This window comes from Falco biarmicus, chromosome 13, assembly GCF_023638135.1.
Source record: "Falco biarmicus isolate bFalBia1 chromosome 13, bFalBia1.pri, whole genome shotgun sequence".
NCBI lineage: Eukaryota > Metazoa > Chordata > Aves > Falconiformes > Falconidae > Falco > Falco biarmicus.
The window spans coordinates 23,502,300-23,522,844 of NC_079300.1; the positions used below are offsets into that span (position 1 = coordinate 23,502,300).

Here is a 20,545-nt window from a genome sequence, read left to right on the forward strand (position 1 = left end):
GTCACGCTCTTCCAGAAGGATTTTTCTTAATGGATATGTCTTTGGACTACGTATTATTATTCACTGGCCAAGTATGTGGATTTTCAGACAAAAAATATTTTTAATTTTATTCTGAACTGAAATCAATACAGACATTTGTGGTGGATGCTTTTATTTCTAGTTTCAAAACACTCCACATTTTTCATATTGTTCTACTCAGGGCAGTTGAGTGACCGAATACAGAAGAAAAGAAGAAAAGTGAAAGCTGTATGATAGCCTGCTCATTTGTTATATAACTTCTACATAAAATGAACAGTGTCTTCCTCTACTGGAGAGCCACTGACGTGACCGAGGCACAACACATGTTTGAATAACAGTAACAAAAGTAGAGGTTAAAAAGAGGTGTCTACATGCAAGGCTTTTAAACGGTGCTGGCTTTGTTCTGCCTTTCCAAGGAAACGCAGTTTGTGTCGTTGCCTCTGTATTATTCTGCTAAACTTGGTAGCGTGGTTGGGAAAATATAAAATCTAAAACCTCAAAGCTGTTGGGAAATCAGTGGTTAGGTGGAGATGAGGCCCAAGTTATTGTTGCCAGCTGAGGAAAAGTTGGTAAGAGAAGCACAGGAGCCGTTAGTTACTGTGGTTGGCTGAATGCAGGGATGGTCCAGAATTCACCACACCAGCAAATGCTCTGATGCTCAGTAGAAGGGGAAAGGGTGGAGGAGAGCTAGTGGATGGGGCAGGAACTGGAAGTATTACGAGGTAGCAAGTCTTGCAAGATGGTAAGGGAGGTAAGTTCAAGGTATTTTGGCTACTGGGGAGTCATGTAGCAATTTCAGGTATGAGGCCAGGCTTTATTGGTTTGGTTACTCATGGAATAATTCATCATGCAGTCTGCAAAGGTTGCTTTTTAATGAATGACGTCATAAACCAGGGAATAAATGGAGTAATTCTGAATGTTGCTGGTGTTTTAGACGAGTAGAAGGTCTAAGACTCAGTCTTGGTATCAATAAAACTCGTTGGGGACCCTAACCACAGAAAAGGCAGAAACTGTATACAAAGTGTAGTAGTCTGATAAGATACTGTGAGCATTTGTTCTGTAAATAAATAAGCTAGTGGACTGAGTATTTCTTCTGTTTTGATGCATTTAATTTCCAAGCAAACTAACACACAAATGATAAAAATAAGGCAAGCCATTACTAATACACTTCTTTTGGCACCTTTACTGAAATCTATGTTTCATTCTGTGGTGTGTACCACGGAGAAATTTCTGAGTGAGTCCAATACATATCTTCAAAGTAATAGCTGACAAATCAATAAAAGAAAGGATTAGCAGACCCAGACCTGCCTCTTCTTTCTTTTGACTCAATACATTCATACAAGGTTATACATTCTGGAAAGTGTGTTTAATGGATACAGTCAGAATAGTTTAATGCCTACGTATTTGCTGCTTCTTGTAACTGAACCAAGCAAAAATATTCTTTCCTTTTGGACGTTGACAATTGTCCCCAGTTGTACCACAGGACATCCAAAATGGTAAGATGGAGCTATACCCTACGATTAAAAGCTCCTTGGACATTGCCTGATACATTGTGGAGTTGTGACAGTAATATTTTACTATAATTGCTTTCTTAAGATGATGACAGAGTGCTGCAAGTGCAATCATTTTTTTCAGTATGAGTTAAACCAAATACGTGTGATTCAGGCATATTCACTTGACAGAATGCTCTGAATTTACATGATTAGAAAGCTCTTCAGATTAAATGCAATTCATCAAGGCATTTCTCACAACTAAAATACCTGTGTCAGATTGGCCATTTTTCCTTTATGATGGTAGGAGAGTAATCTTACTGAATTCAAGAAAAACCTCTGAACTACCTGCAGATGCCATCAGGTAGGCAGGTAAAAAATGTCTCTAATTAGTTTCAGGTGTAAAACTGCATGTGCAAGATTGATGGCTGAATTGAAGTTCTTACAAAAAAAGGAAAAAAAATCCAAACCAGTACAAAGTAGTACTGCAAACTTCTGAAATAGTCTTTTCCAGAAAATCAGGCTCTGCAAATCTACTGAATCTCATAAAATTTTAGTCAAAATATTAATAAGAAAAAATGCTTAGCAAAGAGTGTTAGAAGGTTCTCTATCGTTGCAGTATTGTTCAGAAAGATTACATATAGAAGTATGCAGCAGGTTTTCTGGAATGTTGCCATAAAACATAGTTATGTGGTCTCAAGATATCGATAACCACTTACAAACTGTTCTCTTACACTAGTTTCGGGCTCCTTGCAGAAATACTGGTATTAATCCACATATGCACAGGTAGTGCGTTACTTACAATGGCTGCTGGTAACCATGTAAATGCAGCACGACTGTTGCAACCAGTAAGAACTTGCATTCATTTTTAAAAAAAGCTGTTGTGCTGTGCAACAACTCAGATGTTTCAACATTTTTGAGGTCCTGATTCTGCAGAAAACTTACTGGAGAGAAACAATGAGTTTGGTACAGCTTTGTCCAGAGAACATTATGATAGAGTGCAAGAGTGGAGTCAAAAACTATCAGGTTCACCCTCGATAAAAGAAGGTGGATCATCTTTTTTTGTTGCATTTACTTTCCTATATGAGCACAAAGCAAAAAATAGATCTGCTTTAACTACGCTTGGTTGGATGAGTGTTGCTGAGATTGTGATGATCACTGGTTCATTATTGGATACTGTGCTGTTCTTTTGACTCATGAAAGACTTAAGAATCTCTGTTAGTGTTTAGTGACTTTATATAAAGAGTATATGAGCAAAATAAATAGAAAGAAAACCTTTAAAATAAGCAATGCCCCAGAAGATGACATTGTTAACAAAATTGGTTTTTCTGCATGTTACAGATTAAATTTAATTTTTCTTAGATAACTTGGCTGTAGCAGTATGGTGAGATTAGCATAATCACCAAACATATGCATATACTTTATGCTAAATTTGATTTAGCAGTTATTGGTAAAAATAAAATTAATTGAAATAGAGGGTTGTTGGTTTTTTTTCAAATGAACTGCAGCTTGGAGCACAAACTAAAGCCAAAATTAAATTTTGACTTCTTGTGTCATATGGCTATACTATTTCACAGTTTACTTTTTTAATCCATTAAGAGTTTGAATTACAGCAAGGATTGGTTTGATGATGTTCAGGTTTTTAATTTGGAATCTACCTTTCATTTAACCATTTGAATTGATAACCCTCTAATCTTAGACCATTATATTTTGGTTTGCTAGACTGAAGAATTTAGCATCTTCTCCCTGAGCTTGGATGGTACGTGGTTTTGATGTTTTGAGATACGTACACACATAATATACACATGTGGAATTACTTCAGTTTCTTTTAAATAGCCTGCATAACAAAGTCTTGCACTAGTAACTTTTATGGTTTTTGAAGTGAATCAATACTTCACATGTTATTATTTCTTTGATTTTTCCATTTGGAATTGCCTATGAGAAATCTGAGCATCTAACAATTTTTCTTAAAAATAATTTGAAAGTAATCTCTGAGAATTTTTATTCAGTGGATAACTCACATGCTGTATAGTTGTTTTTGCTTGAAATCTGATGGAAAAAACTGAAATGATTTGTTCATTTAGACTAGACTAATTCTGTAATTTTATCTTCAATTTGAACACTAGAATCAGGCTTCAAAATCTGCTTTTGCAATAACATTGTAGTTTATCTTTCTGATAACATTTGTCTCAGTTAACTCATCTAAATATTCAGAGACAGCAGGTACTGAAAATTTTATTTTTATGAGTATATTAATATTTTTAGGAAGTTACCCAATTCTAATTAAGACTAGGAAACTGAAATAACCCAGTTTTAAAGAGATCAGGCAATGAGAGAGCTCTGCTTTGACTTAAACAGGTCCCTTTACAGTTTAAAATGTATTTTGCAAAAAGATTTTGTAGATGCTTCCTCCACAGCCAATGTGATTTCTGCCAAACTTAGCAAGGAAAATTATTTCTGTTCATTTCTTGTACTGAATTGCTCTGTAGATGTTCAGCCACTCTAGGACTTCACGGATAAAATAAAGAGCTTGCTGTTAAGGTTTCCATGCAGGCACACAGATTCTTCATATTCACAGCTTCCAGCTCTTTCTTCTCTAAATCTTCTAGTCCATCAGCTGATTCACGATTGAGGGACCTATGCTACAGGTACGTTTTGGCCAGCCTTTACTTAGGGGCCCTAAGACTAAATATTGCAAAGCCTACTTGCAGGGATTAATGGCTCTGTCTGGTGTCCTAGGAGCTTTGCTTGAGGTAAAAGCACTAAATGAACCATGAAAATATCTGATACAAATATTACTGGGGGGGAAACCAGACAAGGCTGAGGCAGATGGACCTGTTTCAGACCTGAAGGAGAAGTCCGTCCTGCCTGGAGATAAGGCAACGGTCAAGATAACTCCCGAGGCCTTTTCCAGATAAATTTTCTATTTTTTGTTATTCTGCTAGGGTTTGGGGGGGAAGGTAAAACTTCAGTCAAAAGGATGTCTCCTGCCAGAGACACTCCCAGTTATGTCAAAATCTGTTGTTTACATTGGGAACTGACTGATCTTGTGTGATTGTGCCCCACTTCCCTTTTTCTTAGTTCCCAACATTTTTACTATCTGTCCAAAGCCTAAGGATTTCATATTGCAATCTAAATAAATCTAATGTAATTATTGGCTAATTAACTTTAAGGGAATACTTTATTGGTATGGAATGCTTAATGCTACATGTTGACTGTGCATCTAACATAGCAGTCTTACTTCTAGGCTAACACATCTATTTCTGAGAATGATAAGACATGACTCCTAATTGTATCCCTTTCAAGCACTTATCATTTATTAAATTTTGCTGCATTCAGGGACCACGTTGGTTATCTGGAAGCACAATGATTCTGGGGCTGTGCATTGTCAGGTCACTAATCTCCATCCTGCGCTCAGCCTTTCAGCCACACGAGGATGACTCACTCCCTGCAAACCTCCTGTTGCTTAGTAGCTGTTCGTAATGTGAAAGAGTTGGGCGAGTAGCAGTGAGGTAAGAGGAAAAGGGCTGGGAGGCAGTGTGTTCCTGGCCGCCCAAAAGGAATTTGTGAATGAGGGTATTATTTGACCTTCTAATTGGTGAGGAATGTTTCTGTTTCCGCACAGATACAAGGTGCATGAATTTACATGCTGTGCCCCTTTCTATTCTCTGTAGGATCTAGGAAAGTTAGTCATGCTGGTGGGCCCTTATTGTATGCATTTATTTATTTACCACTCTGGTGCCACTTTCTCTTTTAATAGTATCTCTTTGTTACCTAGGGAACTGGTTACAGCCCTGCACATTTCTTCCTGTTTGGTGCATCATCGTGCTCCCGTATGCCATACACAAGGTTCCCGACACTGCCTGAAGAACTGTATGTCTGAAACCTGTTGTGCCAGGCCTGCGTTGCAGCACTGGCACCAGCGTGATGACTCAACTAGGAAAGGATACAGGAGCCAAAGAGGAAGGGGGGGGGGGAAAGAAAGAAATTAAAAAAAAGCAATAGCTCTATCAATGCATTGAATCTTGTTGTAGGTAGGCTGAATTTGGGGTGGACAGGTGGATTTAATTCCTAGTGTTTAGCTGGGATAGCTGTAGAAAGTTATTTAGCTTTTTTTATAGAAAAACCCTGCACTAATAATATTTCCTTCTAAACTAAAGTATGTGTTTGTATCCCAGTCACAATAGCAGGAGGTAATACTTTGCCCTTCAAGGGATGTAACACAGGTGGAAGACTGAGAGCGCTTGGAGAATAGCTTTGAGGGCAGGAAACATTAGCTATGGGAATGCTTCAGTGATCTGGCTTTTTCTTTGTTAATATAAACAGGACTTTATGGTTGATTTTAAATGGATTGCTTTGTCCAAATATGATTCTCACCAATTTCTTCTTCTCACTTGAATAACATGGACAGTTCAAATTTTGATTAAGTCTTTGACTTTTAAAGCATAGCAGGTTTAAATTTCAAACATTTCTCTTCAGTCCTAATGACTTTGTTGTTTTCAAAAAGGAGATGAGGAAAAAGTGGTTACTTTTGAAGTATTGTAAAAATAATTGACTTCCAAGTTTCAGATGAATGCTAAGCACAATAGCAATACGCACTCGGTAGACATGGAGGAGAGTGTTTCCATTTATCTAGCGAGCCCCAAGGGCTGCTTATAATGATGCAACTCACAACAGATTCTCAGGAAAGCGTCTAAGCAATTTAATAAACAGCAAAAGACAGTCTCTTGAGTGTAACAAGACTAAAAGATAAAACCAAGATAAACTGGTCTTTACTGAATTAGTAGAAGTTTATGGATTTATTTGGGGAAAAAACCACAAAATCGAAGTTCAGTTTCTGGACTGTAGCAATTTGCAAGTGTACAGGTGTGCACAATGTTGATTTAAATACCTCAACTAAATTAGAAAATCAGATGCCGTATCTCAGCCTCAGCATTGATCTACAGAGTATGTCTGTAAGCTTCTGAAATCACACTAAGGGTTCTGGAAATGTGATTTAAACATAGGTCTTTCCATAAAGTAGAGACAGTCATTAAAAATTTTTGAGGAAAAGACAGATGGTAAGATAAAGATGGGAGCACTGTCTAAGGGGAAACTATGAGGTATGCTCAATGATTGCATCAGGATAGGGAGTTTGAAGAGTTTAGGAGAGATGGCTGTGATGACATAGACAAATGTTATTTTACATGATTAAAGTGCTCAAAACATGTTTCAGTATAGTTTGTATAATTTTGTGTTAGGCAGTATTTAATGAATTCGCATTAGTTTCCCAAGTGCTGTATTTGGCAAAGTAGTCTTCAAGAGTTTCTTTTAAAAGTTCTTGAAAATTCTGGTTTTGTTTGATTTCAAAATGTTCTGGGATTTTGGATATTTTTCATTCAATCAGAGTATGAAATGAGAAGTTGCCTTTTATTACTTTGATTGGTTAAATGGAATCTAGTTTCTTTGATGGATGTTGGAACTGGGAGAAAATATTTTGCATATGAATCATAATGATGTGGGAAGGTGGAGCACCTGTGATAAGGGCATGGTCACTTGCAGGCAGTAGCTGCGTTTCATGGAAGCTTTTCAAGAACTGAACATGATACTTCGTGAGAAATAAGGATGAAAGTTTGGCTTTCTGTAGTTACTTTTGCTATTCTCTCTTTAACACGTGTACATACTGTGTGACTGCTGTTTAAGTAATGAATAGGTGGGATAAAATGTTCACTGTAGTTCTCTTGGCCAAGTAGTTAGAGAAGATTTAAGCTTAATAAGCCTTCTGATAATTAAGTTTAAATATAGGTAAGGGTGACAATTATCCTATAAAATTCAGTTGTGATGAAACCACCAATGAATAGATGTATATAGCAAGGCTACAAGACCATTTCACTACTGATGGAAATGTAGCTTTCAGCTGGTTTCTTGTTGCTGGGACTTTTCTAAACAAACAAACAAATAAATAAATAAATCATGTTAATAGCTGATTTCCTTCTGAAGTGCAACAAGAATGCTGGAAAGTGAATTACAGGCAAATGGAAATCCCCCAAGCCTCCTAGGTTTTCATTTGGGTTTCTCAAAAGACAGGTACAGAAAACATCTTTGATCCAAAAAATGTTACTTAAAAGCAGGGAGAGCACATCAATTCAATCCTGCCGTTCCTTTGAGAGTCTTCCTTGCTCCTCTGTATCAGAGTTAACTTTTAACTGACTGCAACCAGCAACAAATTACAGCAGTTTCTTCTGCACCCGTACATGAGTCAGTGAGTAGGGGATGGCTGAGTCAAACTCTGCCCTCCCACTCCCTGCCCAGCTGTTGCCTGTTTACTCTTTTGGTTTAGCCCATGATCCTGGAAGCCTACACAGAAAGAAGCTGGACATAGTGGACGCTCTTACTCCTCCGCATGAGAAATATAGGTGAAGTCTAACCACAACATACCATGTGAGCATGAACTTGAAGTACGTCATCTCCTGTTCAGAAGTAGGACTTGGGACCTTAGTTAAAGCTGACCATTTCCACTGAACTGTGTCCTTAGTGATTGCTCTAAATGTCAGAAGCAGAGGTTTGTGAATCTGAAATACGTACCCGACCAGGTTGTTCAACATCATTGGCCTGTTCAAATGTGCTCTGGCTTTAGAGTACTGAATTTTTGAAACATTTCTCTAGCAACATATTTGGTATTTACATATATTTCCCCTATAGTTTCCAAGACAGATTGTGTTTCTTCTTTTTCTTCCAATATGGAGAGGAAAATGACAGCAATGATACTGACTGCATTTTCAGTGTCTGTATTGATTTATTCTTGAGCTGTTTCAAACATATCTTACTAAGGCACTGCGTGAAGTTTTATTCTGTTGGGCTTCCTCTCTCCCACAGCCTGGTGTGCTTTGGTGACTTTCTGCTTTAATCCAGTGTTGTTTCAGTTGGCGACTGTTTTTTTTCTCTCCCTAATTTCAGGTCAGTAACTTAGAATAGGAAAAATAAATGCTTTGTGTTATCCAGGATTTGATTTCTCTGCTGAATCTCTTTTTTGTGTGTTTTTATTTATTTATTTACTTTTATGCCCCGTAAAAGCACTCTCCTATTTATAAATTAAATTCCTTTAATTAAGTTTTCTAGGGAGAAAAATGCAACTCTTCCTGTAATGGTCAGTCTTTGTGTTATTTTTCCAGATGTGTAAAGTAACTTCCAAATGTGTAAGACAGAGTTGTAGTAACTGGAGAAAGGCTGCTACCAATGCACCTTGCAACGTCAAGAGCTGTCAGGGTTGGATTTGAAGATGACATCAGCTCAAATAGGCTAATTAAGATAAAAACATACGGGACTGATGGAGCATAAGGAACTTTTTAAAAGTGAAATTCTGGTATTTTCTTGTAATGGTATGTACATTAACCTACCCCTTTGAATTTATTTGAAATTGGCAACCCATGCTGAGTGCTAGATTTAATCTGTATTCAACTAACTTGAAATAGTGACCATTCTGTGACAAAATCAGATCACAGAACTGATCTTTGTGCCAGTTTGATTGCTGTTAGTCCACATCGTAACCCGGACACTCAAAGTTAATAGATTGAGAAATGTCAAAAAAACCCCCCAAACAACCCTCAAAACACCCCAGCAGCTTGTATTCTCTCAGTTAATGAAATTACTGTAAGAGCCTGAAACCTGCTAATTCTGAAATTTTGTAAGAAGCAACAGAAGGTAGTCAACACTACCTAGGAAGCAGAGATAATACTTTCTTTTAAAAACTGACTTGAAGTGCAATACAGTGGTTTGGTATTTTTCTGTGTAGACATTGCACTGAAGATATTTTTTTAGTTATTAACTGCCACGACTATTTCACATGACAGGTTTACAACATTTTTTTACTAAACTGTAATTTTTATCCAAAACCAGCCTGATGCAAATTAAGAATTTAAACAAAAACAAATTAGAAAACAATAAATTACATTTCCCTTTTTTTCACAACAGTGTTAATGTCAATATAAACATGAAGAGAAAGATTTTATAATTGCTTACGCTTGTATTTACTTTCATCCTCTAATTAAAATAAACCTCATTTAGTAGAAAGATTGCAGTTAGTTTCAAATCAGCAACTAGTAAGAATTAACCCTTTTCTAAGAAAAAAAACACCAACATGGGACTAAAATTAGCTGAAGTCACTGATCAGTCTGATGAAATGACCTCAAAAGGAGATTATTTACTTTAGAGTTATTTAAGTGTTTCAGTTCTCTGTGTTTAAGTATATTGATTTGCTGTCACTGTAGTTGCAAAAAAAAAAAACCAAAACCCAAAAACCCAGAAGTTACCCAGATCTGTAGCTAGTGTAATGCAGAGGTTTGTTAGGGGCAACGTCCGCTGCTGCTATGAGCAGGGCAGCAGAGATTCCACATGCAGCGAGGTGCTGTGGGCTGCCCCACCAGCTAACCAGCTCCCTTGGGTGCTCAGTAATACGGGGGTTTTCCTTCCCTCCTGCAGTTGTTCCCAGAGTGACCTAATTTGCTGCTTTGCTCCTCTGGGAAGAGATGAGGAACCCTCATCACTGCCGCTGCTTTTGGAGAGGCAAGTGCTATGGTGCAAAAATTAAAACCCGTATCACATGGTGTTAGAGCTCAGATTTGGTTAGTGTGGTCTGGGTCAACACAATTCCTAGCTGTGATGTAAGTAGCAGACTGAGCTTTTTTAAGTGGATCAGGTATGTTAAGGTTATAATGGTAACTGTCTACTTGGTTGTCTGCTTTGTTAGTTCCATATGTTTTTGTTAAACCTTTCTTCTGTCCAGTTAAATGTGGAGATGAGACTGGTCAACTGGGATCTAAATACACAATAGAATGAGTATGTACATGCAGGTACGTTTTGGATAGGTGATCACTTAACACTAGCATATGTTAGACGATTGACTTCTAGAGCGTAGTTCTGAGTTCTTAATCTGTGAATATAAAATGCGTACGCTAACGCCCGGAGTCATCTAACCCTTCATCCTCCAAGCAAATCCATGGAGTACTCTGCAAAGTGGGGTCAGTGGTGAACACAGGAATCAATATCCCTGCGTTGTGTTGACTTGATCTTACACCGCAGCCTTTGCAAAAGATGACAGCAAGGGGAAAGAAGGACCTAAAAAGATCTGTAGTGCTGATATTTCAGAAAAGGAATCCTGCCTCGTGTTCCTTTTCTGACTAACAGAAACCCTGCCTGAGTCACTGCAACTGGTTGTTGTGAAGAGTACAATTTAGAGAAATTACAGAAATAATGCAACTCTTTCTGGCAAATTCTTATGTTTGTCACAAAAATAATTTGGCTGAACTAATTGGCTTGATTTAGAATTCAGGTGCTTTAGGCCTTGTAAGTAATACTTATTTGGCTTGAATAGAAGATAATGGAGAAGATAAATCAGTCAGTCATTACTAGCATAAAAAACGATGATCAAATTAAAGATGATGTCTTAAGGTTCCTGTATTTTTCCTCTGTGTGCATATTTAGCACACCAGATGGTTAATGCAGCCATAATAAACTGGTGGGAATATTTAATTAAATGTGTTCCCAGGACATTAAATGTAGGGTATTATTCTTTGGCTGATGATCAGAGTAAATATTTTGTAATAAGGGTGAGTCCTTGCAGAATATTGCTAGTAGTATATGAAAATCACATTTGGGAACAGAAATGTGTTCAAAGCAGAACTTTCTTTACAAAATTAAGACATCTGAAATGCTAATTCCTTTTATATTTTTTCTACCACGAATTCACTATTACTCATTACTACCCAATTATTACAAATGGCATGAGAAATCGTTTTAAAATTGATAGTAGTAGAATGGAATGAGCCTAAATTAAAGTCTGTAGCCATTTAATTGGCAATAGTCACATTTTTACTGAATACTGGCGGGCTCGGATAGAATGCTGGAAAGCACAGCGCAGAAGATCTGTTAAAACGGTGATAGTTCCCTGGTACTGAAGGAAGCCTGTTTGCTCTTATTGGGAGTTAATTCTGCTCCCTCAGTGAAATCTCAGAAGACCGAAAACATCTTTCTATAGTCTGAAAACCACTCCTCCCAAGTAGGCAAATGTCCACTAGCCCAGCAGTGATACTCTTTTTGTCAGTAACCTAATTATCTTTTCACCCTAATTATTATATCATCATTACTTTCTTTACTGTCATAGAGGAGCCAATTTTTTTCCCAATGAAAGTGACATTAGTAGAACGAAACCAAGGATAATCTTGTTAAAACTTAACTAACTTATAATAGGTTAGTTAATAACTGGAGAGGGGAAGATCAGCTAGAAATCTGAAATACGTACAATTAGTGGGCAACTGAATTGAAAAGCAAATTACCTTACTGAGTGCATCTGTCTCAGAACTGGGTAGGTCATGCTCTCTAGCCAGGGTTTTCTTTTGAAGAGGTCCTCTCGCTTTACAGGCAGAGAATATAATTATCTACTTGTAAGAAGGCTGAGAACCTAGTTCTGAAGGCCACTCAATTTTATGGGGACATTGGAAGGAAGTCATCTTTTCTCTGAAGCTCTCCTGACACAATTAGTGTGTGGCTTTGAAAAAGTAACAGGATCTGCTGTTTGACACTATCCCATTTCACTATGGGGAAAAGCAAAAATTTGGGTAGGAGGTGTTGGGATGGATGGCTAATGTCTCTTGATTTCTAGATGTACACATCTATATGTTCCCAAACAGAAACATCATTGTCCACACACAACTGTGTTTAGGCCTGTACTATTGCTAAGTTTGTACACTTGCACACAGAAGTCTGGAAGGCCCAGAACTTTAAGGAATTTAGATATCAAAGGTATCAATTTCTTTGAGAAATAGCATGTAAACAGGCTAGCACACAGTTTTAGCCTGGCCTCTTTAGTTAGACTGGATTTTGTTAGGACTGTGTCAAACTGCCTATAGCTAGACTGATTGTTAAGAAAGCTTTTGTGCTACTTTAGCTAAACTGACTTTCTAACAGAAATAAAATCCTATGTGGTAGAATCCAATTAACAGGAAACTGGGACCTAGCAAATCCCTCCAGAAAGCAGACGACTCTACGTGTTATCAGTAAAAGTCCCCCTTTGCAAATTAGCAGTAGAAACATTGTTTTAGCTATTACTGCATAGGTATAAACAAAGCAAGTTCAAAACTAAGAGCAAACCCCCAGTGCTATAAAGCTCCTTTATTTCCTTAGAGATCCTCTCTGCCTCAAAGTTTTCAGATGCGTCTAAATCCACATTTATTTGTGAGAGATGAACACTCTCAGCACCAGGGATAATGTGAAAGTGGTTTGTTTCTACAGATACTGTTAGGTCCAGAATCTTCACTGACATCCATAGTCACCAAAGTAGTATACGAGTTTGCATTTTTAGCTAATTTTAATAATTGTTTTAGAGTTAAATCCCAAGAGTACAAAGGTATGGAAGCGTTCTAATTTATTCTATAATGAAATAAAATTTTGTGATAGTAGGGGTTTTTCTAATGCCTTTGGAACCACAGACTGTCAAACCTCACTTAAGCATTGAAGCCCAAATAGGTAGCGTAAGGGTCCAAATGAAAGAACAGTGTCTTAAATGTACATGCTTGGTTACAACGGTAGATATTTACTACATAAATATTTACCTGGACAGTAAAAGAATGAAGGGGAAGAGAGGCAGTGCAATTTTATGTTATGTTAGAACAACAGGGAAAGGGTTTGAGGAAGGAGGAATCAAACTGGGATTTGTAGAAAATTGCCTCCTTCATTTCACTGTTTATAGAGATCATTAGTCAAATCTGCTGCTGCATTGATGCACTTTCACTTTCCCCTCCCCTGAGCTTTGCCAGCTGATACCAGCTAAAGCTGTCTGATGTAATTCTCACTTTCCTCATGCTGTAACCTTTAACTGTGTGTTTCTCGCTATTTAAGTCTGAGGGTTAGAAAATAACTCCTGCTATTAGAAATAGGTTGTGAGCTTTGATTTGGAGTCAGTAGCTGAAGAAAAGGGGAGCAGAAGGTTGACAATGAAGAGGCCTGGGCTGCTTTGCCACAGGCTTTCTGTGCCACTGAGCAAGTCACTTAATCTCTCTGTACCTGTTGCCCAGCCATATGCTGGGATAATAGCTTTTCCTTAGCTTATTGCAGTATTGTCAGGATAAAGACTTTGAAGGGATTAGGTCCTGTAGCTGGAGGCTTTAAAGAGCACTTCGAATGGATAAAACAAGCTGCTGAAAGCAGCTATTGAAGCCCTAATGTAAACTGTACCAAAGTCGCGGTGGTGGCCTGGCATCCTCCTGGTATTCACATGTGCATCTCCCTTCCCTAGCCTGACTAACACGAAGTACGTGTCAGGCAGCTTCCCAAAACATTAGATACACAGTCATCCTTAATGTTCTTTCAGCCAGTGCTGCAAAGGAAACAGTAACACTGGATCTCTCTAATTCTCTCTTAATTAGAGTTGCAGCTCCCTTTAACTGTCAGAGCTAGGTAAATTGCTTCCAAAATAATCCAGTTGAGATGAAAAATCTCTTAGTCATGATTTTGACCTACCAGTTTCAGGCTCAGCAAGTAACCAGAACAACTGAGGACATCTGACTCAGCTGAGACCATTTTACTAAATTACTAGGACAGTCCCCAAATGTTTCTTTCTAGGTGGCTGCATACATACACAGGTCTAGCACCTGCTTTCAATCAGCCAGATTGCTCATGTGCTAACTGAAACAAAATCTGATATGGTGGGGAGTGAGGATGTCACCAATGTTATATGAAGAATGGCCTAACTACTGAGACTCTAAAGGTGTGGTACAGTTGTCCTGAAGTAAGTGTACTCATCACTTTCCCAGAGTGTACCCCAGTGCTCTGATACTGCAGCGTGGCTGCTATTTAGGAAGAGTTGCTAGGGTTTTATAACCTTTGTCACGACCGATAACGGAGCTTTGTTCCCCTTCAAAATTAATTTGACCTGTTCTTAGGGGTGAAGATTCTCAGCATCAGTGGTAACTTTTTTCTTTTTCCTATTAACAAAACAAAAACAAACAAAAAAAGCACGGGTACACAAGTCTGATGGCTAGAGGCCTAGTGATGGAGTTTTTATATTGATTTTGCATTCTTTCGTAGGTCACCAAAATCTTGCCAGACTGTGAGAAATTGGACTATAAAGTTATGTTGCTTCATGTATTTCAAAAGAAGGCCTTTCTAATATAGTGCTAATGTTTTGCATGACTTTCTTTGAATAATGCTTCTGAGAAATTGTAAGCTGATATGACGTAGTGCAGAGGCAATAATAGAAGAATTATGTAAATGTAAGTTGGACTTCCATTCTAGCATTTTTGCACCAAGATGTTCCAGAGAATACTGGTGCTTTCCAGTGATGTAGGTCTTCAATTCTCTTTACTAGAAAACTTATGTTCAAAGACAAACTCTTTAACAGATGCCTTGTGGCACTGGAGTCATATTAGCTCACAGAGGTACTACCTTCTGCCCAGCCAGGATGCTTTCTGTAGAGCTCAGACATGGGGTAGGGCTGAGCCAGAAGCATGGAGACCCCTCTGTCCTGTTCTGAAGTGCCTTGGGAAGCTGGAAGGGGGAGAGGTGATGCAGGTATCTTAGCGCTGGTTTTGGATATTACACGCTGCCTAATGACAAGAAAGGGCTCGTGCCTTGTTAACCTGCAAGAGCTGCTGGTGGCATTAAAGTCATGTGCTTAAGGACTGACTTCCTAGAGCCTCTCTGGGAACCTGTGCGGTCCCCTCTGTAGCAGGTGCTGCATCTCTTCTGGCGAGCGCTCTGCTTGTGGCAGCTCATTGCTCTGACCCATGAGGCCATCAGCAAGGCAGCTGCTGTTGCTGTGTAAAGAAAGCGCAACTGCAGAGACAAAAGGTTTTGAGAGAGTAGCGCTGCACTGCAGGCAGCAACCAGCTCTGGTTACTTTTATATTAGATTTTATTTAATTAATTAAGATGGGTGTGTTAATTACAAGCTTGCTGTACCTTGCCATAAAGATTGCCATTTCTCTTTGGTAGTTACTGTAACTCCTGCTGGATGGTCAGGGCAGCTGTAAAAACAGTCATTCTTCCCATCCATTCCCTCCTCACGCAGGGAGCAGAGAAGCCCCAGGAAACACAGTTGAAATCAAATTAGATGGCAGCAAGGATGCTTGAAGAGAACAAACTGGGAAGTATCTACTTTATGCCAGATCATTTTAAGGACAGTTTGGGAGGTGCAAAAAAAAAAAAGAGGAAAATTACTGGGCGGAAAAGGTATATGGCAGAGCACTGACCTTCTGAGTTAGCACATAGCTTTGACCAGGAATACTGCTGCACTTAGAAGCGATACTTACCAACGAAAACATGTGGCCAGGAAAAACACTTCTCACCTGCTTCCCTTCTGTAGGTCTGGGATGCTAACAGTACATAGCTCAAGTGGGGGAGCTCTGTTGAGGTTTGTAGTAGCGAACAGTGTGACACAATGTTTCCACAGAAAAAATTCTGTTCGTGTTGACTGGGAAAAAGAGTGTTTCCTGACTGCAAAGAAATTTTACAATTTCAGTTTTAGCTCAGTTGTTGTACCAGGAACTCCTTCTGAAGTCGTTCATGCTCTAGGGAGATCTTGCTTTGCTTTGAGTCTGGAGTGATATCCTTTGTGATAACAGCGTAAACTCGGAATAAATCCTGTTGGGATTCTAGCCCATGGCCCTTCAGTGAAGTAATTCCATTGCAGGTGGCAGCATCACCTGGTCTTTTATGTAATCAGTAGTGGCTGTGAGGTCCTCAAAGGATGAGCAATTTGTGTATTGCCCAAGTTCTTTCCTTTTAACTAAAATTTGATAATGACATTTCACCCACAGTTGAAAAACAAAACAAAACAGAAGGGTAAGATAGAGCAGTGCTCCGGGTCTGCGACCAGCTGCTCCATCACTGGAGTCTGTGAGGGTCAGTGTTATCTGTAGGGATCTCAGCCCACAGGCAATACTGTCAGACTGCATTTTGCAGCTTAAGGTACTTTCAGGGAATTCACTTTAGTGCCCCTAGGCGGTTTGACAATGTATTAATGAGCCCATAATTCCAGCAGTATTAATCAGACCCCAGGATGTAAAAGGGAGTGATTCACAGAGAAACACTGTGTTCTTTCAGTCTGTCACTGTGGGAAGGCATTGGTAATGCATGAGTAGGATTGGTGATATTTTTCAGTTTACATGCTTAGGGATTTCCTCTGCAGCTTCAGGAAGGGGTTTATTTCTCTGCAGGAAGAAGTGACAGGGGTCCTTTGAAAGGAAAGGTAAAGTTTCACAGGTTAAAGTATGGGTGTGAAGAACGACTGGCTAAGGTTGAGGGATACTGTTCAGGCCAGCAGGGCGACTTGTTTGCGCAAGCTTGTGCACTGAGACAGACTGAATTTGTTGTTGGATTTTAAGAAACTTTTGTTTTGTCTTTTGTTTTAGAGCAAGCTGGGGAAAGCCAGTGTTGATGCTTAAGAGAAGAGCTAATGTGCAGGAGATCAGGGCTCTGTTCGCAGCATTGGTGCAAATATTCATCCAGGGTCTATAGCAGATGTTTGACCCTGGCCAGCTGCTCCGGTCGGCCATTTGGTGGCCATCAGTGGGGTGGTTAAGCATTGCTGAATACCTGAGATGACAAACCCTGTGCTGTGTGCAGTTCTCACCCCCATATCCTCCTCTATTTCTTTCTCTTCTCCTTTTGTTTATCTTTACTCGGTTAACTTCCAGCCAAACTCCGAGAAGCGGGGAGTGTGTCACTCAGCACACAAGAGGAAGGTAGCGTCACAGCCCTGGCTCCTATAGCATCCCCACAAAATACCCAGAGCAGTCTGTTTCCTTAGTAGGACATAAACTTTGCCCTGCTAGTCAGGCCTGAGATTGATCAGTTTTACTATTGGCCTAATTTAGGGTAGATAACTGGAATTGCTTGCTGTTTAAAAAGGCAGCAAGGGAGGGAAAGAGTTAATATGGTTCTATCAAAAAACAGCATGAAAACTAATTGCAGAATGGGAGGGAGTGGGACACTAGGATTGTGATTCAGGAATGGAAGATGTGGACTTTGAGACAATGGAAAACTCCTTTTAAGAGACAGGTACTTTTGACTTGTTCCAGAAAGGAAGTAGTGAACAAATAAGGATGGTTTCAGTCACTTCTTATGTTCTCTGGTTTTGATCTAGGTCTGCTCCAGTTCCTACCCAAGGTCCCCCCAGTGCTGGGGCTGCAGGGCCATCTCCTGCTACCAATGTGTCAAGCAACAAACGGCTGCAGCAGACACAAGCCCAGGTGGATGAAGTAAGTGGCTCCAAGTGATTTGTTGCTCACCACAAGAGTGTTGATGTGTTGGGTCTTTTGTTTTAGTATTTTTGCTCCCAAGTGATCCAGCAACTCCTGCTCATCTGAAGGTAGCGGATCTAGGAAACAAGGCTTACCAAAGGATAGCATTTATGAGGTGGCAGATGGTACAAGAGAGATTCTGGGTATGAATGTCTTCACATCAGTAACACTTCTGCAGGATAAACATGGGCATTAGTGCCAGTTCAGGAATTCATCCTAATCAGTCAGGTTAGGAGGAAATGTCGTAGTGGAACGAACTCTTTTAACATGTTCTCTGCATTTCTAAAGGTTAGACACTGATCTTGCAGGCTGTTTCACGGGGACAGACCATTGGCTTCTCATAGATAGATTCGAGCCATGAGAATTGCACAGCTGAGGGCTGTGTTCAGTAGCCAGAGCTCTATTGATTATCATTATAATTTATCCCCAAAGAAAGGCACCCACACATGACGTCATAGCAGCAGCATCAATAAATCCACACTCCTTTCATTGGTCTTGTTCCAGCTTGGATTCTTAAATTCTTGTAACATACAGACTACTCTGCCACCTCAGCTGTAATGCCAGTGTCCGTCTAACTGCTGCGATAATGGGAGTAAGCGGGCATGCCACTGTTCATGGATGTAGTCCCTGAGCACACCGGCAGTACAGTAGCAGCTGCAGCGTCCTTGCACACCTGCTGTGCAGATTTGTGTGCTGGGTATTTATGTATAGTTTCGCTAACCCCCTACAAAGACTTAAGTAACTAGTTGCTTACTGTCCTTGAGGGAGTGCCCAGGCTTGTGTGATTCTTTAATGCCAATTCAATAAAATACACATAGGAAACAGCTATTTACATGCATGAAGACCGCTCTTTTCAAAAGCTCCAGGAATACTTTAAAAATAATAGAGAAGACCTCACAAAATCAAACTCAAATGCATTTTTTTAAGATGAATTAAATACACCTGTCAAATCGAGATTTGTCTTTTTGAGAACTTTTTCTTTGCTGAAGATCTGAAATGAGTCTTTCTGGCCTCCCCATTGCTGATGCTTGGAGCTGATCACAAGAACATCCTCTGGCTGCAGAAATGTCTGCAGAAATTTCTAGGCTGAGTTCTCTCATTACCGCTGATTTTCACATCACACTAACTTCATTGACATTAGTGGAGTGTCTCTTGCAGTGGGGAAAGGAATATTACATTTCAGCTTTTATCTTGGGTCAGAACAATGAAATAAACTTATTGTCCTGAACATATTACATCATGATGGTGCTGTAATTGTTTATGTGAGCTACAGCAAAAGTAATTCTCCCTAGAAGATGAAAAATAATTGCTAGTTATTGTCTAAAACGAGCAATGCAGGTCAGATACATAGGGCTCTTTGAGCAGATCAATGGAGATGGCTCCAGTGAGGCTAGTGAACCCCCACTTTATGTTTAAGATACTCTGTATTCTGAGACTTTTCATCAAGCCTATGCAAGTTTATCATTCTGTGAAGCATGATGGTGTAATTTTTGCAGAAACCCTTACCAGTATGAGGGGAAAGCCAGTAGCTCTTGGATTTAAGATTTATGTGGGTGATAATCAGGATCTAAGTTTTTTTCACCTCCTGTTTGAGGGGGAGGCTGAGGTTGGTATGGGTTTGAGAGGATAGCACATGGTCAGCGGATCCTTGTTTACCAGGGAAATCACAGTACGAGAATAGCCATGGGAGAAAAACACCACTGGTCTTTCAGCACGGTGAAGCCACTTGGGTGAAAGTGGTTTCTAGCACCTAAGGATTTGATCTGTTAAGCATTGCTTTGACCTTCCCACAAGCATTACTTCGTCCTTCCGACTAGATCTTTGGTTGTTTTTCTTCCGTGTCTTGCGGGAAAGCAATCTGTAGGTGGCACCAAACACCGCGGCACAGCACCGCGGTCCCCTGGCCGCTCTGCTCCCAGCGCTGCTCTGCGCAGCACTTCACACTCAAACCCGAACCTCGGCCACACCATCACCGCTTTGCTTCCGAGACAATTTTTGGTCTGAGTAAAACAACTTCACTTAGTATTTTACTATACAATACAATATTATTTTTAATATTTTAATATTTATATTTTTAATACTATGTCAATGCTGATGTAGTATTTCAGCTATATCCATGTTGGGTTTTCCCCTCTGACTTCTCTAGGCACGCTAGAGCTTATTTCCTAAGGCCCAGATTCTGGGTTTAGTCTAGACAAACATTGATTTCTTTGAAAGAAATGCAGTCTTATCAGGACAAGTGTTGACTGCAGTCAGGTTAAATTCAATAAATAGTTCTGGGGAAAAAATGAGAGAATGGGTAGGAAATGTTGCAGTATTTTGTTTCAGCATTTTCAAACAGTTTCAAATTTTCACTATGAAACATTGTACCAAGACAAAATTCAGCTAAATACTAGCTGAAAAATTAAAACAAAAGGTTTATTTATTTATGTAATATGAATTTAAATGCTTGGAAGGTTTTTAGTTTGGAAAAGCAACCAAGAAAATTTGGGTTGCCAAAACATTTGATTTTGTTTTAGGTTTGGTAAACAAATAAAACAAATCTTTTGAGTTTTGGAACACTATTTAGCCTTCTGCCAGATTTAACCTTATGCCAGTCCTTTCAAAGATTCGTTCATTACCAGTTTCACCTCACTGTGTTTAAATACTGTATGTTTGTAATAACTCTGGTTTTTTGCAGGCTGTAGTTAAATTACATTAAATACAAATAACATGGACTTCCTTATTACAGAGTATGAGAAGTAACAGACCATATTCACTGCTA

The 20,545-nt window shown here is 39.3% G+C and overlaps 1 protein-coding gene across 1 annotated transcript in view; it reads left to right on the plus strand.

Moving 5' to 3' along the window:
* LOC130158284 (vesicle-associated membrane protein 2-like) overlaps positions 1–20,545 on the plus strand; it is a 47,821-nt gene that overhangs the window by 19,391 nt on the left and 7,885 nt on the right. The window contains exon 2 of the mRNA XM_056358893.1: positions 17,625–17,739. Coding sequence (XP_056214868.1) covers positions 17,625–17,739 — 115 coding nt within the window. The remainder of the gene's footprint in view (positions 1–17,624; positions 17,740–20,545) is intronic.